The sequence below is a fragment of the Arachis duranensis genome, chromosome 8 (assembly GCF_000817695.3).
Source record: "Arachis duranensis cultivar V14167 chromosome 8, aradu.V14167.gnm2.J7QH, whole genome shotgun sequence".
NCBI classification, from domain to species: Eukaryota; Viridiplantae; Streptophyta; class Magnoliopsida; order Fabales; family Fabaceae; genus Arachis; species Arachis duranensis.
In genome coordinates this window covers 25,395,969-25,414,113 of record NC_029779.3, presented here as the reverse complement: position 1 = coordinate 25,414,113, position 18,145 = coordinate 25,395,969, and the positions used below count along the sequence as shown (strand labels likewise).

At 42.2% G+C, this 18,145-nt stretch overlaps 1 protein-coding gene across 1 annotated transcript; it reads right to left on the bottom strand.

Annotated features, from left to right (window-relative positions):
* Positions 1-7,964: 7,964 nt before the first annotated feature.
* On the bottom strand, positions 7,965-8,366 carry LOC107461387 (uncharacterized). The gene has a single exon (XM_016079863.1). The coding sequence runs from the start codon at positions 8,364-8,366 to the stop codon at positions 7,965-7,967; it is 402 nt and encodes a 133-aa protein (XP_015935349.1).
* Positions 8,367-18,145: the final 9,779 nt, after the last annotated feature.

Genomic DNA, 18,145 nt, shown 5'->3' with positions numbered 1-18,145 from the left:
TTGTACTCATCCTTGAATCTCCAAGGATCTTTGCCTCTCAATTGGTTGATAGAATTTCCAACCATCTTCACCAAACTTGGGTGAGGTTCTCCCCAAGATACGAGCTCCCAAAATTGGTCTTCATGTTGTGATCCGGGATCCCATATCTTATTTTCACACCCATCTTCTAGTTGATTATCATGATTCAACTTGGGTGGTAGGCATATAGAATTCTCCTTTATGCACCAAATTCTCCTTCTAGACCCATACAATTTAGCGTTCCTCCGACCATAGTATTTATGCTTTGAGGGTTTAACCTTAATGAGCCTAACATTCTTTTTCCAACCATTACACCACTCCCTCTTACTCTTAACTCCACAAAGAGCTCTAAGTTGCCCATCATTTTCAATCAAACCATATTCAAGTGAGAAAGTGAAGCTTAGGGATAGAAGTTTTACCCACTTGAATGTTGTGTTGGATGGTGGCTTGGGAAGGGGGACCTCCCCACACTTAGCCATTGCGATGTCTACGCTCTTGTGCTCTTCCCTTGTAACTTCCACCTCTTGACAACTTATATCAACTTCAACCTCTTCCTCTTGGTAGCTTCCTTCCAATTTAATATTTTCTTCGTGGCTTACCAAAGGTATGGGAGGTGAGGTATCTTCCTCCTTACCCTCTACGTCAAGCTCAATGGGAGAGGATTCAATTGTGGATAGGAACTCATCAATAATTGAGTCCATCTCTTGATCAACCTCTTCAAAGTCTTCAACCATGATATGCTTTGGAGGTTGCGCACCCTCCTCAACATCAATGTCAAGCTTCTTGGAAGAGTTTTCCATGATGCTACATTCCCATGGACTCTCAATGTCTCCTAAATCTTCGACCACTTCCTCCTTTTCTTCAATAACCATAGGCTCCTCCAATTGCTCTAATACAAAATAGCCTCCCTCATTTTCCACCGGGTTTTCCAATCTCTCCTTCATGCTATGATCTTCAATGGATTCTTCACATGTGGCCACGGAAGCACCTTGAGTGTTCAAAAATTTGTAGGCTAAGGTAGACACTACCTTGGTCAAGTTAGTCACAAACTCTAGGGTGTTCCATTGCATATCCGCTTGTCCTTGAAGTAGCAATGTAAGAGAGTCATCTATTGGGGCTTGGGGTGGATAAGAGGGTTCATTATTTTGGAGAGAGGGTTTATAATAGAAAGGTGGTTCTTCTTGGTAAGGGTATGGAGATGGTGTGCATTGAGGTGGTTCTTGAGAGTAATTGTGTTGGAATGGTGGTGGTTCTATGTATGGTTCATATGGCTCATAAGGTGGTGGGTATGGTGGATAAGGATTGGGGTCATATGGAGGGTTTTGGTGATATGGGGCTTGTGAGCAACGTGGTTCAAAATCATGTTGAGTGGGTAGTTCATAGGCATGTGGTAGTGGTTGTTGACAATCACAATAAGGGTTACCACATCCATTAGGTCAAGATAAGATCCATAGGCATATGGTGGTGGATGATTATCATAAAAGGAGTCACCATAGCCATTGAATTGGCATGCATTAGGATGGTAACTATATCTATAAGTGTCAGGAGGTTGTTGCCAATAGGAGTGATCAATTCCTTGGGGCTCCTCCCATCTTTGTTGATTCCATCCTTGGTACATGTTATCATTGAAGTTCACATTTCCTACAACACAATTAGAGCCAAACTCATAGCCAAAGTGAGAATTCATTATGGAAAAACAAAGTAAAACTAACTAAACTAGTAAACAAACAAAAGACAAGCTATTCACAATATTCACATATGTACAATAACCAATAACATAACACCATTGCAAATCCCCGGCAACGGCGCCATTTTGACGATAGAATTTTTGTCGGTATAGAATTTATCAAGTGGTCAATCGTAGTATAGTCTAAACCAACGAAAAACCATCATCAAACAAATCTACAATCTATATCCGAAAGTACTAGTCTCCCGAGTCGTTCTCCCTTGGAATTGTCAAAGTGTGCATCTTATTGAATTAGTAAGCCTTGTTGGAATTCTTTGAAGGTCTTAGCAAGTAATGAGAAACAAACAATCAATTATCAAAAGGACTTGACTTAGGGTTGGCATTAGAACTTCTATCCTTATAGTCCATTCAATGTTGACAACAATTAGGCCTTGCTTCATTTAGTTATCCCCTAAGTATAGAGGAAAGTCAAATGAAAATAATCAACTTGAGTCACAAGTTCTAGCTTCACCTCATGGGAATCTAGTTTTAGTGCACTCCAAGTCAATTGGCAATCCCTAACTCCAAATCAACCATTGATACAACTATTCAACTTATTCCAATGACCAAACCCTATGCCAAGTGTAAAAATTCTACTCCATAGCTAGTATTGACATTTTATCAAACATGTAATGAGCAAAAAGGAAGGTCATAGTGAAATGAAGAGAAAAGTAGAATTAAAGATATTGCAACACAAGGAATTAGCAACAATTATCAAGGAGCAACAATGAGGATCAAAATCTCAAAATATCAATGGAATCCAAAAATCATAGAGTTGAATCCTAGATCCAAGGAATTTTAGCAATTACAACTACAACTTGAAATTGGAAGAGAAAACCTATTACATGAACAAAGTGAAATGAAAGTTGCAATGGATCTCACCAAGGAATGGGTAAAAATCCAGAATTTTGATGAAGAAGAAACCTAGTAAGAACTTGAGTTCTCTCTCCTCTCTCCCCAAAAATATCTCAAAAACTAGAAAAATGAACTAAGTGTCTTCTACCCTTGCCCCCTTGGTCCTCTTAAGCCTTTTCCCGCCAAAGCACTCCTCAAAAGTTAGGATCTCTAACCAACTCCACGCCTGAGTCACGTGACTTCTAAAAAAAATCATATTCGATCATCGGCGCGTACGCGCAAGGTACGCGTGCGCGCCATGGATGCGGTTTTGGAGTGTGCGCGGAGGCGGAACGTACGCGTGTGCGTCCATGAGGATCCTGGCTTAGCCGCTACTCAAGCCGGCTCGTGGCTTGGCTCTTAGTCTCGGCTCCACGTTGCTCTCATCCGCGCGGGCGCGTCAGGTGCGCGCACGCGTCCATGCGGAAATCTCCAAAGCTCAATTCTCATGCTTCCTTCCTTTGCACCCGTCTTCCTTCTCTTTTCCTGTCCATTCCTACTCTATATCCTGAATCCACTTAGCACACGAGTCACGGCATCGAATGGCATCAAGAGAAAAATAGAAATGTATCTATTTTAGTGCAGAATAAGCATGTTTTCATTCATGAAGCAAAACTAGGAAAAGAATGCAATTCCTCGTATTTTCATGCAGAAAGTGTGTGAAATCATTGATAAACCCCTTTGAAATTAGCACAAGATAAATCCTCAAAATGGGGTTTGTCAACCTCCCCACACTTAGATTCTAGCATGTCCTCATGCTTAGGAAAACGCAAAGAAACACAGAAGACCGAGGGGTCACAAACGTATAGGACTCATGAGATGCAACCTACCTATATGCATGCAACTACGACTAGTGCTGTTATCTACTTGGTTAGGAACAAATCAGCTTTCTTATGACTTATGCTAGCACATGGGGCACGATGGTGGTCAATGCATAGGACTTGCCAATTTCTAAGTATCAAATGCCCTCTATACAACCTTGCATGAGGAATGCTCGCGAGAGCCGGGAATCAAAGGATTGAGTATCGAACCCTCACCAGAAGTGTTTGCGCTCTGGTCGCTCAAGTGTTTAGGGTTGATTCTCTCAATTCTCCCCTAATCATGCTTTCCAAGATTTGTTCTTCTTCTAACAATCGACATATATTTCATGCATGCATACATCTATCATGAGGTCTTCTCCTTAGGTTGTAATGGGGTTAAGGTTAAGTTAGGATGCATATATGGTTAAGTGAGCTTGAATTTTGAATCTTTGATAAGCTTAAACTTTTCCACCTAACCTATATAATGACCTATACAATTAAGTGCTAATCTAACTACCCATTCCTCACTTTTTTCACATACTCATGTATTTTCTATTCATTTCACAACACTTATGCATTGATTTTATTTGAACTTTACTTTGGGGCATTTTGTCCCCTTTATTGCTTTTCTCTCTCTTTTTTTTCTTTTTTTTTTCTATAAATTTTTTTTCTTTTCCATATTATTTTTTTTTCTTTTCTCTTTCTCATTTTTTTTTCTTCCTACATACAAGAACATCAATGCATGAGGTCTATACAATTGATCAATACATGAGCATGTACCCAATTTCCAACATTTTCAATAGAAAATACAAAACTACCCTTTTATGCACCCAATGTCCCAAGGCTCTCACACTTGAACGATTCTCACTCACACTAGCCTAAGCTAATCAAAGATCCAAATAAGGATATTTATTGTTTTCCGCTTTAAGGCTTGTAGTGTGCTAAAATTAAGAACAAGCGGGTTAATCGTAGGCTCAAATTGGCTAACAAGGGGATATAAAAGGGCTGGCTATTTGGATAAGTGAGCTAAAGAATTGATGGCCTCAATCACATAAATGCATGTATACACAAAATAATGGACATAAAGGATCAAACAAATCAAAGATTGCAATCATGGAGGAGAATAGTGCACACAAGAAGGAAGATAAGTGGTTATAAGATGTAACCACACCATTAGGCTCAAAACTCACTTGCTTGTGTTCTTAGCTCAAAACCATGTTCCAAAATATAATTCTTCATGCAATTTTTGGCATTAAAGCATTTAAAATTTGCAATGCCCCATGGTTGCCCCAAAGTATTGGTTTCCTAAGAAAGAATTTCATTGTTCCAACCAAGTAGACTTATCATGCGAATGGTGCTAACTAAGACCTAATCATGCAACCTATCCTAATGTATTCAGATTTATTCAGATGTTACCTATGGAGATCGGTCGGTCGACCTCCCCACACTTAAAACTTAGCACGGTCCTCCGTGCTATAGGTCAGGCGCAGTGGTTGGTTGAGCTCCGAGTGTCCCACATCTCCGATGTCATCGCTCTCTCTGCTTGAAGTTGCGGTAGATGTGGAGATATCGGGTTCCTCCATAGGTGGGGTGACTATGCTTAAAAGTCTCTTCACATGAGCATAACGGCGTTGGTTGCGCCTCTCATAATGGTCCAATTTCTTGTGAAGGTCTTCAAGGCGTTGGGCGGCCGATTTTTGTGATGTAGATGAAGTGGTGGTGTTGCGAGTTGGTGTGGGTAGTCCGAAGTCCTTGGCGGCTTTCGGAGGCTTGAGGCATCTCTTGGTCGGAATTATATCACCATCGACCGAAATTGAGGTTCTCCTATCTTTAGCCTCTCGGTTGACGCCGGCTTTTGCAACCAATTCTGTCACCAAAGCGGGGAATGGTAGATTGCCTTTGGCATGAATGCACCCCATGGATTGGCGGATGACATGCGAAATGTTGACCGGCTTCTCGGTTAAGATGCACCATATCAATAAGGCCAACTCGGCGGTGATGGATGACCCATGTGTACTTGGGAGCACATAGTGAGCTAGAATTTGGGCCCATGCCGTGGCTTCTTGAGTGAGGTGGCGGACATCTAAACCCTTGGGTCTTTGCTTTATGGTCCCCCGAATCCAGTAAGCGTCGGGTAAAGCAATGACGCGGAGGATCGCTCTCCAATCGAATGCACGGTCATCGCATGTAGCCAAGACTTCTTCGTAGGCGTCATATACATCCGTTGATGGTTCAATCCCAAGGACTTCTTGGATGGTTTCCACTGTGACCGAGACTTGCTTTCAGCGCACAAATATTGATGTGAGAAGGGGAGAGTGGTAGTTGGAGTAGAATTCCACTACCCATGAGAGATTGGCCTCCTTTGGTTGCCTCAAGAGGAACCTCCATTGCCTCCGGTCAATGTGTGGCATCACAAACGGATGGAGGTGAGCCGGTAGGACTAGGAGGGGTTCCGGATGATAATTCCTTTCGATCATTCTTGAGTAAACAAGTTCGCAGTAACGGTTGGGAAACTTGTTTGAATCCTTAGGAGGGTTTTCCTTCTCTAAAATATCAACGGGGCCCTTAGTCTTCTTTAAGAGTGGCTTGGCCGTTTGGTCGTGGTGCGCTTTAGTGGAAGGTGGCTTCTTGGGGGCTTTCCCTTTGTTCTTTTTGATGACCATCCTATGAAAACAAAGAACGGGAAAACATGCGACCCAAATAAGTGGAAGTAAATGCGATTATGCAATGAAAAGTTATGCCATAGAATATGGGTATCATCGTCACATGACAGCTGCAACATGTAACTAAGATAACATGTGAAAAGCAAGGCAAAGCATTTTCATATGGTGTAAGGGTAATTTAAGCATGCAAGTAGGGAGCATGAGAAGCATATACCCTTAAGGACCACAAATGGAAAGCAAGTTAAAAAAAATGTGAGTGGATGGATTGGAGAAAATGGGGATGCGCCTAAAAGTGATAAGTTGAGAGGCAATTTAGTCAAAGTGGGCTCAAAAGTCAAGTATGCCTTTCGTCGAACACTTGGTGTGCATCCTTTTGTAGTGTGTGATTAGAAGATGGTGAAAGCAATGTAGTAACTCACAATCCAATATTAATGATTACGGTCCACAGTGGTTGTAAGAAAAACAAGCAACACAACTCATCTATTAATGCAAGTGAAGTGGAGACCTAGATGCCCATGAAGAGTTAATTTGAGGGAGAGGAAAAAGGAAAAAGAAAACAAAAACAAAAAAAGACTCCTAAAGAAGTAACTAAAATAAAAGAAGAAGGAAGCTAACTAAAAGAAGGTGAGACTAAATGAATAAGGATCACAAGAGATGGTGGCTTAGTATAGTACCTTGTGAGATGATGAAGAAAATGGGGGAGGAGGTTGTTGTGTGGGTTGATGGGGAGTGGTGGAGAAGGTAGTAAGTGGTAGAAGGTAGTGTAGAAGAGGGAATTGAGGGATGAGGTGAAAAGGGGGGGTGTGCCCCTTTATCAAGTTGGATGTGTAGTAGAAGGTATGGGAGGGGGAAGAAAATGTGAAGTGAAAGTGAAGGGGTGAGTGTGCCCATGTTTTACATTGGTGCCGTTCATCCGCGCGTGCGCGCGCAGTGCGCGCTCGCGCAGGGAGGTTAGGTGGAAAGGGACGCGCGCGCGCACGTTACGCGTGCGCGTCCATGCGCTTGGGCTGGGGGCACAAGGGAGGCACAGGGGTGGCACAACTCTCTGGACGCAGTACCAGAGATTGCTTCAGGAGCTTTGGCGCGCGCACGCACAGTGCGCGTACGCGTCAACGTGGTTGTGCTCCAAGCATGAGAAGGGCCTGGAGGGGGCTCAACTCTCTGTGAAATGGATCAGAGAGGAGTGCAGGATCATAGGGCGCGTGCGCGGCTATGGCGCGCGCGCGCATCTTGTGCTCACAGTGTATGGACGCGTGCGCGCCAGGTGCGCGCACGCGGCAGAGGTTTTGGGCTGGTGGCTTGATATAGGCCTGAGAATGGCTTAACTCTCTGGAATATGTACCAGGAGTGCAGCAGGGCGATCGGCGCGGATGCGCACAGTACGCTTGCGCGTCGGTTGGCAGATTTCTCCCAAGTGCGCGGACGCGCCATGTGCGCGTGCGCGCGAGCTTCCTGTGCTTCAGGCATGGTCCTGGCATGGTGTGGGCGCAACTCTCGGGTAAATGTATGGAGGGTTGTTATACGCGATCCACGCGTCCGTGCACGGTGCGCGTCCGCGTAGGTGCGCGCACGCGCGGGAGGGGTTGCTTTTCCTAAATTTGCATGTGTTTACATCTCTTTTGATATTTCAACTTCCCCCCTCCAAACAGCTGCTTAAGCACTATAGCAGGGCATTTTGCTTGGTAAGCCATCAATGAATTTAACACAAAACAAGAAAGAAAAACGGGGAATCGACATTAAAATCTATCTAACAAACATGAAGTCAAGTGTCTATGTACAAAGCTCAAAGGAAGATCTTACCATGGTGGGGTGTCTCCCACCTAGCACTTTTGTTTAACGTCCTTAAGTTGGACTCCCAGCAGCTCATAATGCTTGTTCAAGAGTTGCATCCCTCAAGAGGAACACTTCAATTTCCTTGGAGTTCTTTCTTTGCTCACCATGATACAATTTGAGGCGGTGCCCGTTTACCTTGAAGATGTCCGGGCTTGTTGGGTGGCGCAAGTGGTAGACCCCATAAGGTTCTACTTTCTCCACTTGGTAGGGTCCATCCCACCTTGATCTGAGCTTTCCGGGTAGTAATCTCAACCTTGAATTGTAGAGAAGGACTAGGTCACCGAGTTGGAACTCTCTTCTCCTAATGTTCTTGTCATGGATGGCTTTCAACTTTTCCTTATAGAGCCTAGCGTTGTCGTAAGCTTCTAATCTCAAGCATTCCAATTCCGCCAATTGAAGCTTTCTCTCTACGCCGGCCCCACCCAAGTTCATATTACACTCCTTTACGGCCCAATACGCTTTGTGTTCAATCTCGACCGGTAAGTGACATGCTTTACCATATACTTCTCATCTAACTTTTTTTTTTTATATCAATCCTAGTCCATAAGTCCTAGCTTTCCACTAATTGGATTAATGAAGGCTAGAGTTAATGGCTATCAACTAGCAATCAATTGGACACTAGTGACTCAAGAAATCCTAAGTTACCTTCTCAAGCCAAGAACATAAATTATCTCAAAACAACAATCAACAAAACAACAATCAACAACATCACAATCACATGAATTATCTCAAATTGCATTATTAAAAGAAAACAAAAGAACAAGAATATCTCAATTACAAAACCTAGAAACAAAATAAGAGAAATTACAACAAGAGGATAGGGATAGAAAGAAGAACCAAAGCGTAGCAATCACCACTTGAAGGTAGAAGTAGAAGGAGACTTGAATTAAACCTAGAATTATGAGATCCTAATCTAACCCTAATTCCTAATCCTAGAGAGAAGTGAGAGCTTCTCTCTCTAAAACTAACTCTAACTCCTAAAACTAAGCTAATGATCAAAAGTATCTAAAAGTATCTTGATTTCCCTTCAATACTTGACTTAAATAGCATCAGAAATGAGTTGGATTGGGCCCACATGGCTCCTAAAACCGCTGGGGACGATTTCATAATAGTGGGCCACGGACAGAATCGGCGCGCGCGCGCAAAGTGCGCGTGCGCGCCCCTGAACGCGAAGCAACATATGGCAAAATTTATATCATTTCGAAGCCCCGGATGTTAGCTTTCCAACCCAACTGGAACCGCATCATTTGGACCTCTATAGCTCAAGTTATGGTCATTTAAGTGCAAAGAGGTCGGCTTGACAGCTTTCCGGTTCTTTCATTTCTTCATGAGTTCTCCAACTTTACATGCTTTTTCTTCATTCCTTTAATCCAATCTTTGCCTCCTAAATCTGGAATCACTTAACAAACATATCAAGGCATCTAATGGAATCAAGGTAAATTATATTTATCTATTTTAAGACCTAAAAAGCATGTTTTCACTCTTAAGCACAATTAAAGGAGAATATACAAAACCATGCTATTTCATTGAATAAATGTGGGTGAAAGGTGATAAAATCCCCTAAAATCAATACAAGATAAACCCTACAAATGGGGTTTGTCACTCGCCAAACAAATGCCACAAAACGCTGGCAATATCCTTATCCTCCCAGACAAATCATCATAAGAAACCTTAGTCAGGACCGACGGGCCGGCACCAAAATTCCAATACGTCGGAAACCGGCGCTCGCCCTCCAAGGTAAGCCAAAACGGGTGGTGCCCCCGAACGGGACGCACCTTAAAATACTCCCATTTAAATCCGTGAAAAGAATCCTCAAACAACCCAAAAATCCGGCGATGAGGTTGAGCACGGAAAGACATATATCCTTTCTTGTGCTTCCCCTCCTTAGTCGGAAGAGTGCACAAGAAAAGAAACAGAAAAACAGGAACTGAAGCCGGAAGATCGAGATACCGGCACACCAACTCAAAACATCGCACGGCTGCCCAGCTATTCGGGTGAAGCTGAGACGGTGCTACGGAACACCGACTAAGTAAACCCTGGACAAACGGCGAGAACGGGAACCGCACACCAAGCCGAGTAAACATGGATTCGTAAACCCACATCCAGTCCGGCACGGTGGGCGAACGGAGGTTCAAGTAGCAAACGCGCTCGTCGGCATCAGGGAGCACGAGCTCATATCGCCCCTCCTCATCACCACCACCACAAATTGCCCCCTGATCACGGAGCCGTTGGAGATCACCCTCCGTCATCCGCGACGGGACACCCCATACATCGCTGGTCACCCAACCGTAGCGATTGGGAACGCCCCTGGAAGGGGCTACTGGGGCTCCCACACTCTCATTTCTCCGACGCTGCATACCTAAAACAGGGAGGAGCACCACCAATCAGCCTACCAACTCTACACAGTAACAAGACAAAAACCTAACACCACAACCAAACTCAAACGCCATGACCCACCACTACAATCAAGGAAAAAATGGCGGTGCTCAGCCCCTTCCCCAAAACTCAACAAACGAAACACCAAGCACAACAAATAAACAAATAAAAAAGAAAACAGGCAGAACAAACGCATGGCAAAAATCAGAACAAGCACGCACAAAGTAAAAAGGAAAAAGCAAAGCATGCCAACCTGGTGAATTAGAAGGAAGCTTGAAGAAAACCAAGGAAAACAGAAGAAGCATAGCGGCACCAGAAAGCAAAAACCGCGGAAGAGTTTTGAGTCAGAAAATGAAGAGTTCCTCTTTAGAAGAAGAAACGGACGAGGGAAATAAAACAAAAGCAAAAACGGTTTCAAAAGAAAGCAAAAAAGACATAACTAACCCTAGGCACAATGAAGACTCACAGGGGCAAGAAAGAGAAAACCCCCCCCACAATAAATGCCCCCTTGGAAAAGCAAACTAATAAAATCACGCCTCAAAGGACGCAACGGGCGCAGCAGGCACGGAAAGGTCACGTCAAGACCAAAATACGGTCAGAACGAATCTTTTACCAAGCGAAATCGAGAAACCGACCTCGTCACCAAACGAACACTCGACAAAGACTGGAGACGCAATAAAAGACGTCTCGCCTCTTAGCGACAAACCGACCTTACTCGCTCTCCCGCTATGGGGGCAACTGTTACGGATCCGGCCCACGGATCCCGGACCCGTGACCGAACCCGAACCCGGTTCCTCGGGTCCAAACTCGTCTCGTCCTTCCAAAAGGCCCTGAGCCAGCCCTCTAGAGCTCCTAACCAAATTTTGAATTCAAACGTCTCCCTTATCTTAGCCAGATAAGATAAGATAAGATAACCACCATCACCTATAAATAGAGGACCCAGGTCCCTCCAGGTATTCATCCATTCCTCATACCTTACACCTCTTAGATCTATTCTGACTTGAGCGTCGGAGTGTCTTTGCAGGTACCTCCCCTCCGCTCCACCTGGACAATCCAACGTCCGACTCGACCCGCAGGTTCCCGATCCTACTCCTAGATCGTATCAGAGACATTCTGTACATTATCTATTTGTCATTTAACGAGAGTTACATCTGTTGAAATCTTGTTCTAAATTACAAATTTCTTGAGAGTGAGGAAAAGAGTGATTGAAGCAGCAGAGATGAAAGAATGATGGAGAGAAACAGAATTTTTCATTGAATGAAAAATCTCAAATCATACAACAATCAACTTCCTATTTATAGCCTAACTATCTAACATAATATAAAAACTCTAAACTAACCAAATTAACTAAACAGAAGGAAAACAAGAAATTAATGGCATTTGTCAACACTAATAACATAAATTAACTTCTTTTTAGTTACAGAATGCTTCTAATTTTATAGACTTTATATGCATAATGTATATTTTCAACAACCCCTTTAGGCTAGATGTGTACAAACTATACATTCCTAACTTATCATATAACACTAAAAGATTCTCAGGTCAGGGACTTGTTGAACAAGTCTTTAATCTGCTCTCTGGATGGAATTGGTAGCAATTTCAGTGACCTATCCTACACCTTCTCTCTCACTTTGTGGTAGTTAATCTCAATATATTTGGTTCTTTCATGAAACACAGGGTTGCCGGCTATATAGCAAACTGATTGGTTATCATAGAACAAGATCATAGGTTGTTAGAGTTTGATGCCAAAGCTGTACAAAATATAAGTGAGCCAGATTCTCTCACATGTTGTCAATGCCATCACTCTGCACACATGATGAGTGCACGGGTGTTTGTTGTTTTTAGCTCTTTCATGATATCAGCGAATTTCCAAAGAAAAATCAATATCTAGAGACTGAGCGTTGTGTATCTAGGCAGGTGTCCAAATCTGAATATGAAAATCTCTTGAGAGTGAAGTCACACTAAGTGCCAAACAACAACCCTTTAATTTTGATGGTGCTTGCTTCAAGTACCTGAGTATGTGTAAGCTAGCCTTAAAGTGTTTGTTTTTTACACAGTCCAAGAGCATGCTAGCAACAAAGTCATATCTGTTCTTGTATTGGTGAGATAAGCTAATCATTCGATAAGTCTTCAATATGGTTTGAATTCTCCAAAGGTGTTCCTGAAGATTTTGACAATCTCCCCACACTTAAACAATAGCATGTCCTCATGCTAAGCTCAAGAGAAACTATAAAGAGATTAAGAGGAATGATAGAATGTATGAGATGCAACCTATGAATGCAACTAGATGCAAAATGTTTCTACCTACTTGGTTAAAAATAAATAAGTTCTCCAAGACAAACATAAATCAGATTTCACTAATTCAAATCATACAGTGAAAACAAGTAAACTTGTTTAACGTTGATAGCTCATGAAAGCAGGGAACATAGAATCAAGCATTAAACCCTCACTGGTAGTGTATATGCGCTCAAATCTCTCAAGTGTCTAGGGTCAATTTCTCTACTCTTCTCTAATTATGCTTTCTAAAACTTTGTTCTTCATCTAACCAATCAACAAATATTTAGTATACTAATGCAAACATCATGAGGTCTTTTCAGGGTTGTAATGGGGCTCAGGTAAAGGTAGGGATATATATATATAAGGCTAAGTGAGCTAATTAAGTGAATCCTTGATTAGTCTAAGATCTCACCTAACATACATACTTTGTAAAGCAAAGCTTCTTCACCTATTCTCCCATATTTTTCCCACTTTTGATGTTACATGCTCATGTATTAGTTTTAATTTTGTCCCATGTGCATTGTTTTATTTTGCATTTGGGAAATTCTTTTGTATCCCCTTTATTCAAATACTGAATTAATTTTTTTTAATGCACATGGTAATTCAATTATTTTGATTTCACATGAGCATGCTTTCCAAAATTTTTATTTTGAATTATTTCATTCTTTTCAGCTTCCTACCCTTTGTTTTTATCATCCATGTTCCCAATAGGTTTCCCACACTTAAACAATTACACAATTTCTATCTTAAGCTAACCAAGGATTCAACTTGGGATTTTAAATTTGTTTTTCTGCTTAAGGCTAGTGTTGTGGTTTATAGAATAAGAGGGAATTAAAGGCTCAAGAGGGCTAACAAGGGTGATGTAAAAGAAGAACTTGAATTACTCCCTGAAGTCTGAGAATAAGCCCAGATAAGAGAAGCAGCGCTAAAACAAAGAATGACGAACAGATACAACAAGAAAGTCATTCGAAAAACCTTCACCTCAGACGACTTGGTCTTGGTTAGAAATGACATTGGGATTAATAAGTCAGGTGAAGGAAAGCTCGCTGCTAATTGAAAAGGGCCATATAAGATAAGTGAGGTCCTAGGAAAAGGATACTACAAAGTTTCTGAGTTGAGTGGAGCCGAGCTTCCAAGGTCGTGGCATGCTTGTAACGTGAAGAGGTACTATAGCTAGAAGCGAACTCCACTAACTAATGTACTCTTTTTCCGACTTCATTGTTTTTTCCCAAAAAAAGGATTTTCCTGAAGAGAGTTTTAACGAGGCATCAAAGTGGAATCTAGGGATTAATAATTCTTAAAATCCCTTAGTAGCTAAGATAAAAAAGTACCTCCATCAATAAATAAAGATTTATTTTACCTCTCTATAATTCCACTACTGTTACCATTTATTCTACGAAACGCACCGATTTAAACTAAAAAAACGTCAAAATCCCATGACCGACCTACGTGGTCGTTAAGATAAAACGACAAGGTACAAGTCAGTGTAAAGAGGTTATCAAAGACGATCATAACAACTCGATATCTCAACCACTAGAACGACTACCTAGTCGGAGGATCTGAGAAAATCAAAATGCATCGCAGAAATAACCTAAATCACAAAAACAAATTCAATAAGCAAAAATTGAAGGAACACAAAAGAGATAAAAAAATCCCTCAAAAGCAAAGGTAGTTTTAAAATCTTCGAAAAAGATCACGACAAACTTAGACATGAAACAGCCTACCCAGTAAAAGGTTTCTCCAAAAAACCAAAAAGGGTTTTTTCATAAATACCTTATAAAAGAGTCAACACGAAGCATGCACACACAAAGAATTTTTTAAAGCCCTTATCCAAAAAAGGGTTATCAAACAGCGCAATTTTTTTTAACGGCCATAAAAGGCCAAAAGAGTCAAGGACCACCAACACAAACAACAAAGAAATAAATTGTTAAAAAAGGGCCCACAAGCCGAGCCCCACATAGCTGAAGTTAATTAAGAAGAAGGATTAGAGTCAACAACAGGAAGGGAGCTCGGATCAGAAGCAGGAGTTGGAGGAGTCAGAGCAGTCTCTTCAACAGCAGAAGTTGGAGGTTCTGAAGAACTCGGCAAGGGATCCTCCTGTTGCTCCTCATGAGGAGGAGACTCAATAAGTCTTTACCCGCGAGTCTTCAACTCAAAATCCATCTCAGGACGAGGAGGGGAGACAATAGCTCCATCAACAACAATCTTGTCAGGAAGAAGGGGAGAAAGGTCCAAGTCATGAGCAATAACTCTGACATGTTCCTTAAATATCTTCCAAACCTCCTTCGAGCTCTCCGCCACAGAATCCTCCAAGTTCTGATAGGCCTCCCGGTTAAACTCCAATTGCTTCTGAAGGTCAATATTTTCAGTAAAGAGTTTAACATAATTTTGCTCTGCCTTTTCCTTCAGGCCCTCTGCCATGGCACACTGGCCCATCAGCTTCTTCTCCCTCTTCTGAAGCCATGCCTGTTCCTCCTTCAACCAGTCAACTTCCCCTTGAATTCGCCTCTCCTCTTCCTGATGAAGGATAATCTTCCTCTGAAGCTTATCTATAGTTTTTTGGGAAGAACCCAAAGAACAAAGAGGATTCTTGTCCAGGATATCAAGAAGAGTAGTGCAGACCCCAGCAGTCCGAACACCCCCCGAAACCAAAATTTGAAGATGGCTTCAAAGGGAAGCATCATCCATAGCTATTTGGCTATGAGGGAAGATGTTCTTCCGAACAAATTTCGGACCATCAAAGTTGGCCTCCTCAGAAGGAGAAGAGCCAGACTCTGAGGTCTTCCGTTTTATTTCTTTCTTGTTTGGAGGGAGGTCGGACTGGGGGGATAGGAGGAGGAAGAGGAGGACTAGAGGCAGTAGTTACCATAACAGGGTGAGAGGAGGCCCCAACGTCACGAGGAGGAGGAGGAGAAGCGCCAGCAGCCCTCGCAGCATCGGCCAGAGCACGAGCTCTTCTCTTGGTGTCCTAGACCTTCTGGTAGGAAGCACTAGCTCCACTCTTCACCATTTCTGAAAAGGAAAAACAAATAAACAATTAGTTTACAAGTCGGAAAACATCACAAGTCGGGAAATATTCTACAAAAAGAGAAAAAGCTATCTAGTTAGGTCCGCACAAAACTCAGAGAACCCAGAAAAAAATTTTTTGTATCTAGATGGGGAGCCCTCCCCCAGGCCTCTCGAAAAAATCCTACAATGGCCTCCTCAACCTCGTCCAAATCCTCTAGAATGTACTTCTCTACAGGGGAGGCCTCCAACCAATAAAGAGGAAATCGGGGTTCATGGCTATCATTCAAATAAAAATGGTGGTGGCCCTCTACGGCTTGGACTCTAAGGAAAAAGTTCTTGAAGTCGTGGAAGGATTCGTCAAATATCGAAAAAACCTTTCGACCCTGAATGTCTCGGAAGGATACCCATTGTTATTTATTATTCTGAGAGCTAAAGACCTTTAAAGAAGTCGGGAAGTCAAGTTCTCGGCTAAAAATGTTGGTAGATTTTCATGAAACCCCAAGATTTGGGGTGAAGCTGAGAGGGAACAACTCGGTAGTGTAACAATACCAATATTTCAAAATCAGAAAAGGGGAAAAAAAACCCCAGATGGGTAAAAAGACAATCATATATAGAGAAAAAGTGAGGGTCAGAATCGGCAACTCTTCCGCAACAAACCCGGTTTTCAAGACCCAAGGGCACCAACTCGTACTTATACTCATCGGCATCTAAACTACAGATCCTTTGGTGAATGCAAAGTTCGGTAAGGTAGTCAGTGTCCACTAAAGGTTTCTCCTCAAGCACGGTATCATCTACCCACCTTGACAGAGATTCAGGGATATGGAAAGACATCTTTCTAATAAAAAGTAGGTAAAAAAGCAACAAGACCTACAAAGAAAAACAAAAAATCATCAAGAAACAAGACTCCCCAAAGACGAAGCAGACTCTCCTAAAAAATACAAAATAAAAGAACCACCAAGCGCGACAAATCGACTTGCGAACATTATAAGCAAGGGAATAGTAAAAAGCACGAAAAATCCTCAAGCATGAAAACTAATAGGAGAAGATTTAAAAAGGATTAACCTTTATCTGCAGATGCGAAGAGAAGCAGTCATAGCGACAGCAAAGCACTCCGAGAAGGAAAGCTAAAAGTTTTTCTTCGGAAAGAACAAAGAATGTAAGCAAGAAGTTTCAGAAGACGAAAGAAAACAGAGAAAAGAGAGGGAAAAGTATTTATAACACGCCAGGGGCATAAGGGTAAATTGACGCAATCATTAAAGGAACGCGCTGTTACTAATGTAACTGCTTCAACGTGTAAATGCGAAAATCCCAGCAGACGCGACGTTTGATTAGACACGACGATTGAGAATTTTAAATCACGTCGGTTTTAAAAATCACGTCAGCTACAGACTCGAGTTCCGTACTCGAATCCGACTCATAAGCAAAAGAGACCAGACTCGAGTAGAGGCACTGTTCATATCTTGGTCCAACACCAGGGCCTAGGTCCAGATACACCAAAAGACCCAATACAAAGATTGGCCTTCGCTACCCACCGACCTCCTCCGAAGAGGTCAGATTCAACACAGACTCCATCTCCAAAAAGTCGGGCTCGAAGAATAGTTGGCAGATAACACTTATTCAAATAAGTAACTGCTCCCAAAATCTCTCAACCCACTTCCAGGAGTCACATCTCAACTACCCTAAGATAAAGGGATGGTTATCCACCTTGAAAAGTGGAACTACTCCAACGGTGGTTATTGGATCACCACTATAAATACACTGATACCCCTCAGGTATCTCTAAGTTTCAATTCTCTCTAAATCTGCTTGCCCCTTGCTAACTTAGGCATCGGAGTGTCTTTGCAGGTACCTGATAAACCCCATTTGTAGGGTTTATCTTGTGCTTGATTTAAGGGATTTTATGACCTTTTACCCACATTTATTCAATGAAATAGCATGGTTTTATAACTTCTCCCTTAATTGTGCTTAAGAGTGAAAACATGCTTTTAAGGTCTTAAAATAAATAAATTTAATTCACCTTGATTGCATTAGATGCCTTGATATGTTTGTTAAGTGATTTAAGGTTTAGGAGGCAAAGAGTGGATCAAGGGAATGAAGAAAGAAAGCATGAAAAGTTGGAGAACTCATGAAGAAATGAAAGAACCGGAAAGCTGTCAAGCCGACCTCTTCGCACTTAAACGACCATAACTTGAGCTACAGAGGTCCAAATGATGCGGTTCCAGTTGAGTTAGAAAGCTAACATCCGGGGGCTTCGAAATGATATAAGATTTGCCATAGTTGCAACACGTATGGTGGCGCGCACGTGCCTAGTACGTGCACGCGCCGTTGCTGCCACCTGGTTCACTTAATGCAACACGTGGCCAGCGATTTTAGAAGCCTTGTGGGCCCAATCCAACTCATTTCTGATGCTATTTAAGCCAAGGATTGAAGGGGGAATGAACATACTTTCATACTTTAGAAGTGAGTTACCAATTAGTCATAGTTTTAGTTTTAGAATAGTTTTAGAGAGAGAAGCTCTCACTTCTCTCTAAAATTAGGATTAGGATTAGG

What these genes read in the sequence shown, in the direction of transcription:
- LOC107461387 (XM_016079863.1), bottom strand. Translation starts at nt 8,366, where the DNA reads ATGAACTTGGGTGGGGCCGGCGTAGAGAGAAAGCTTCAATTGGCGGAA.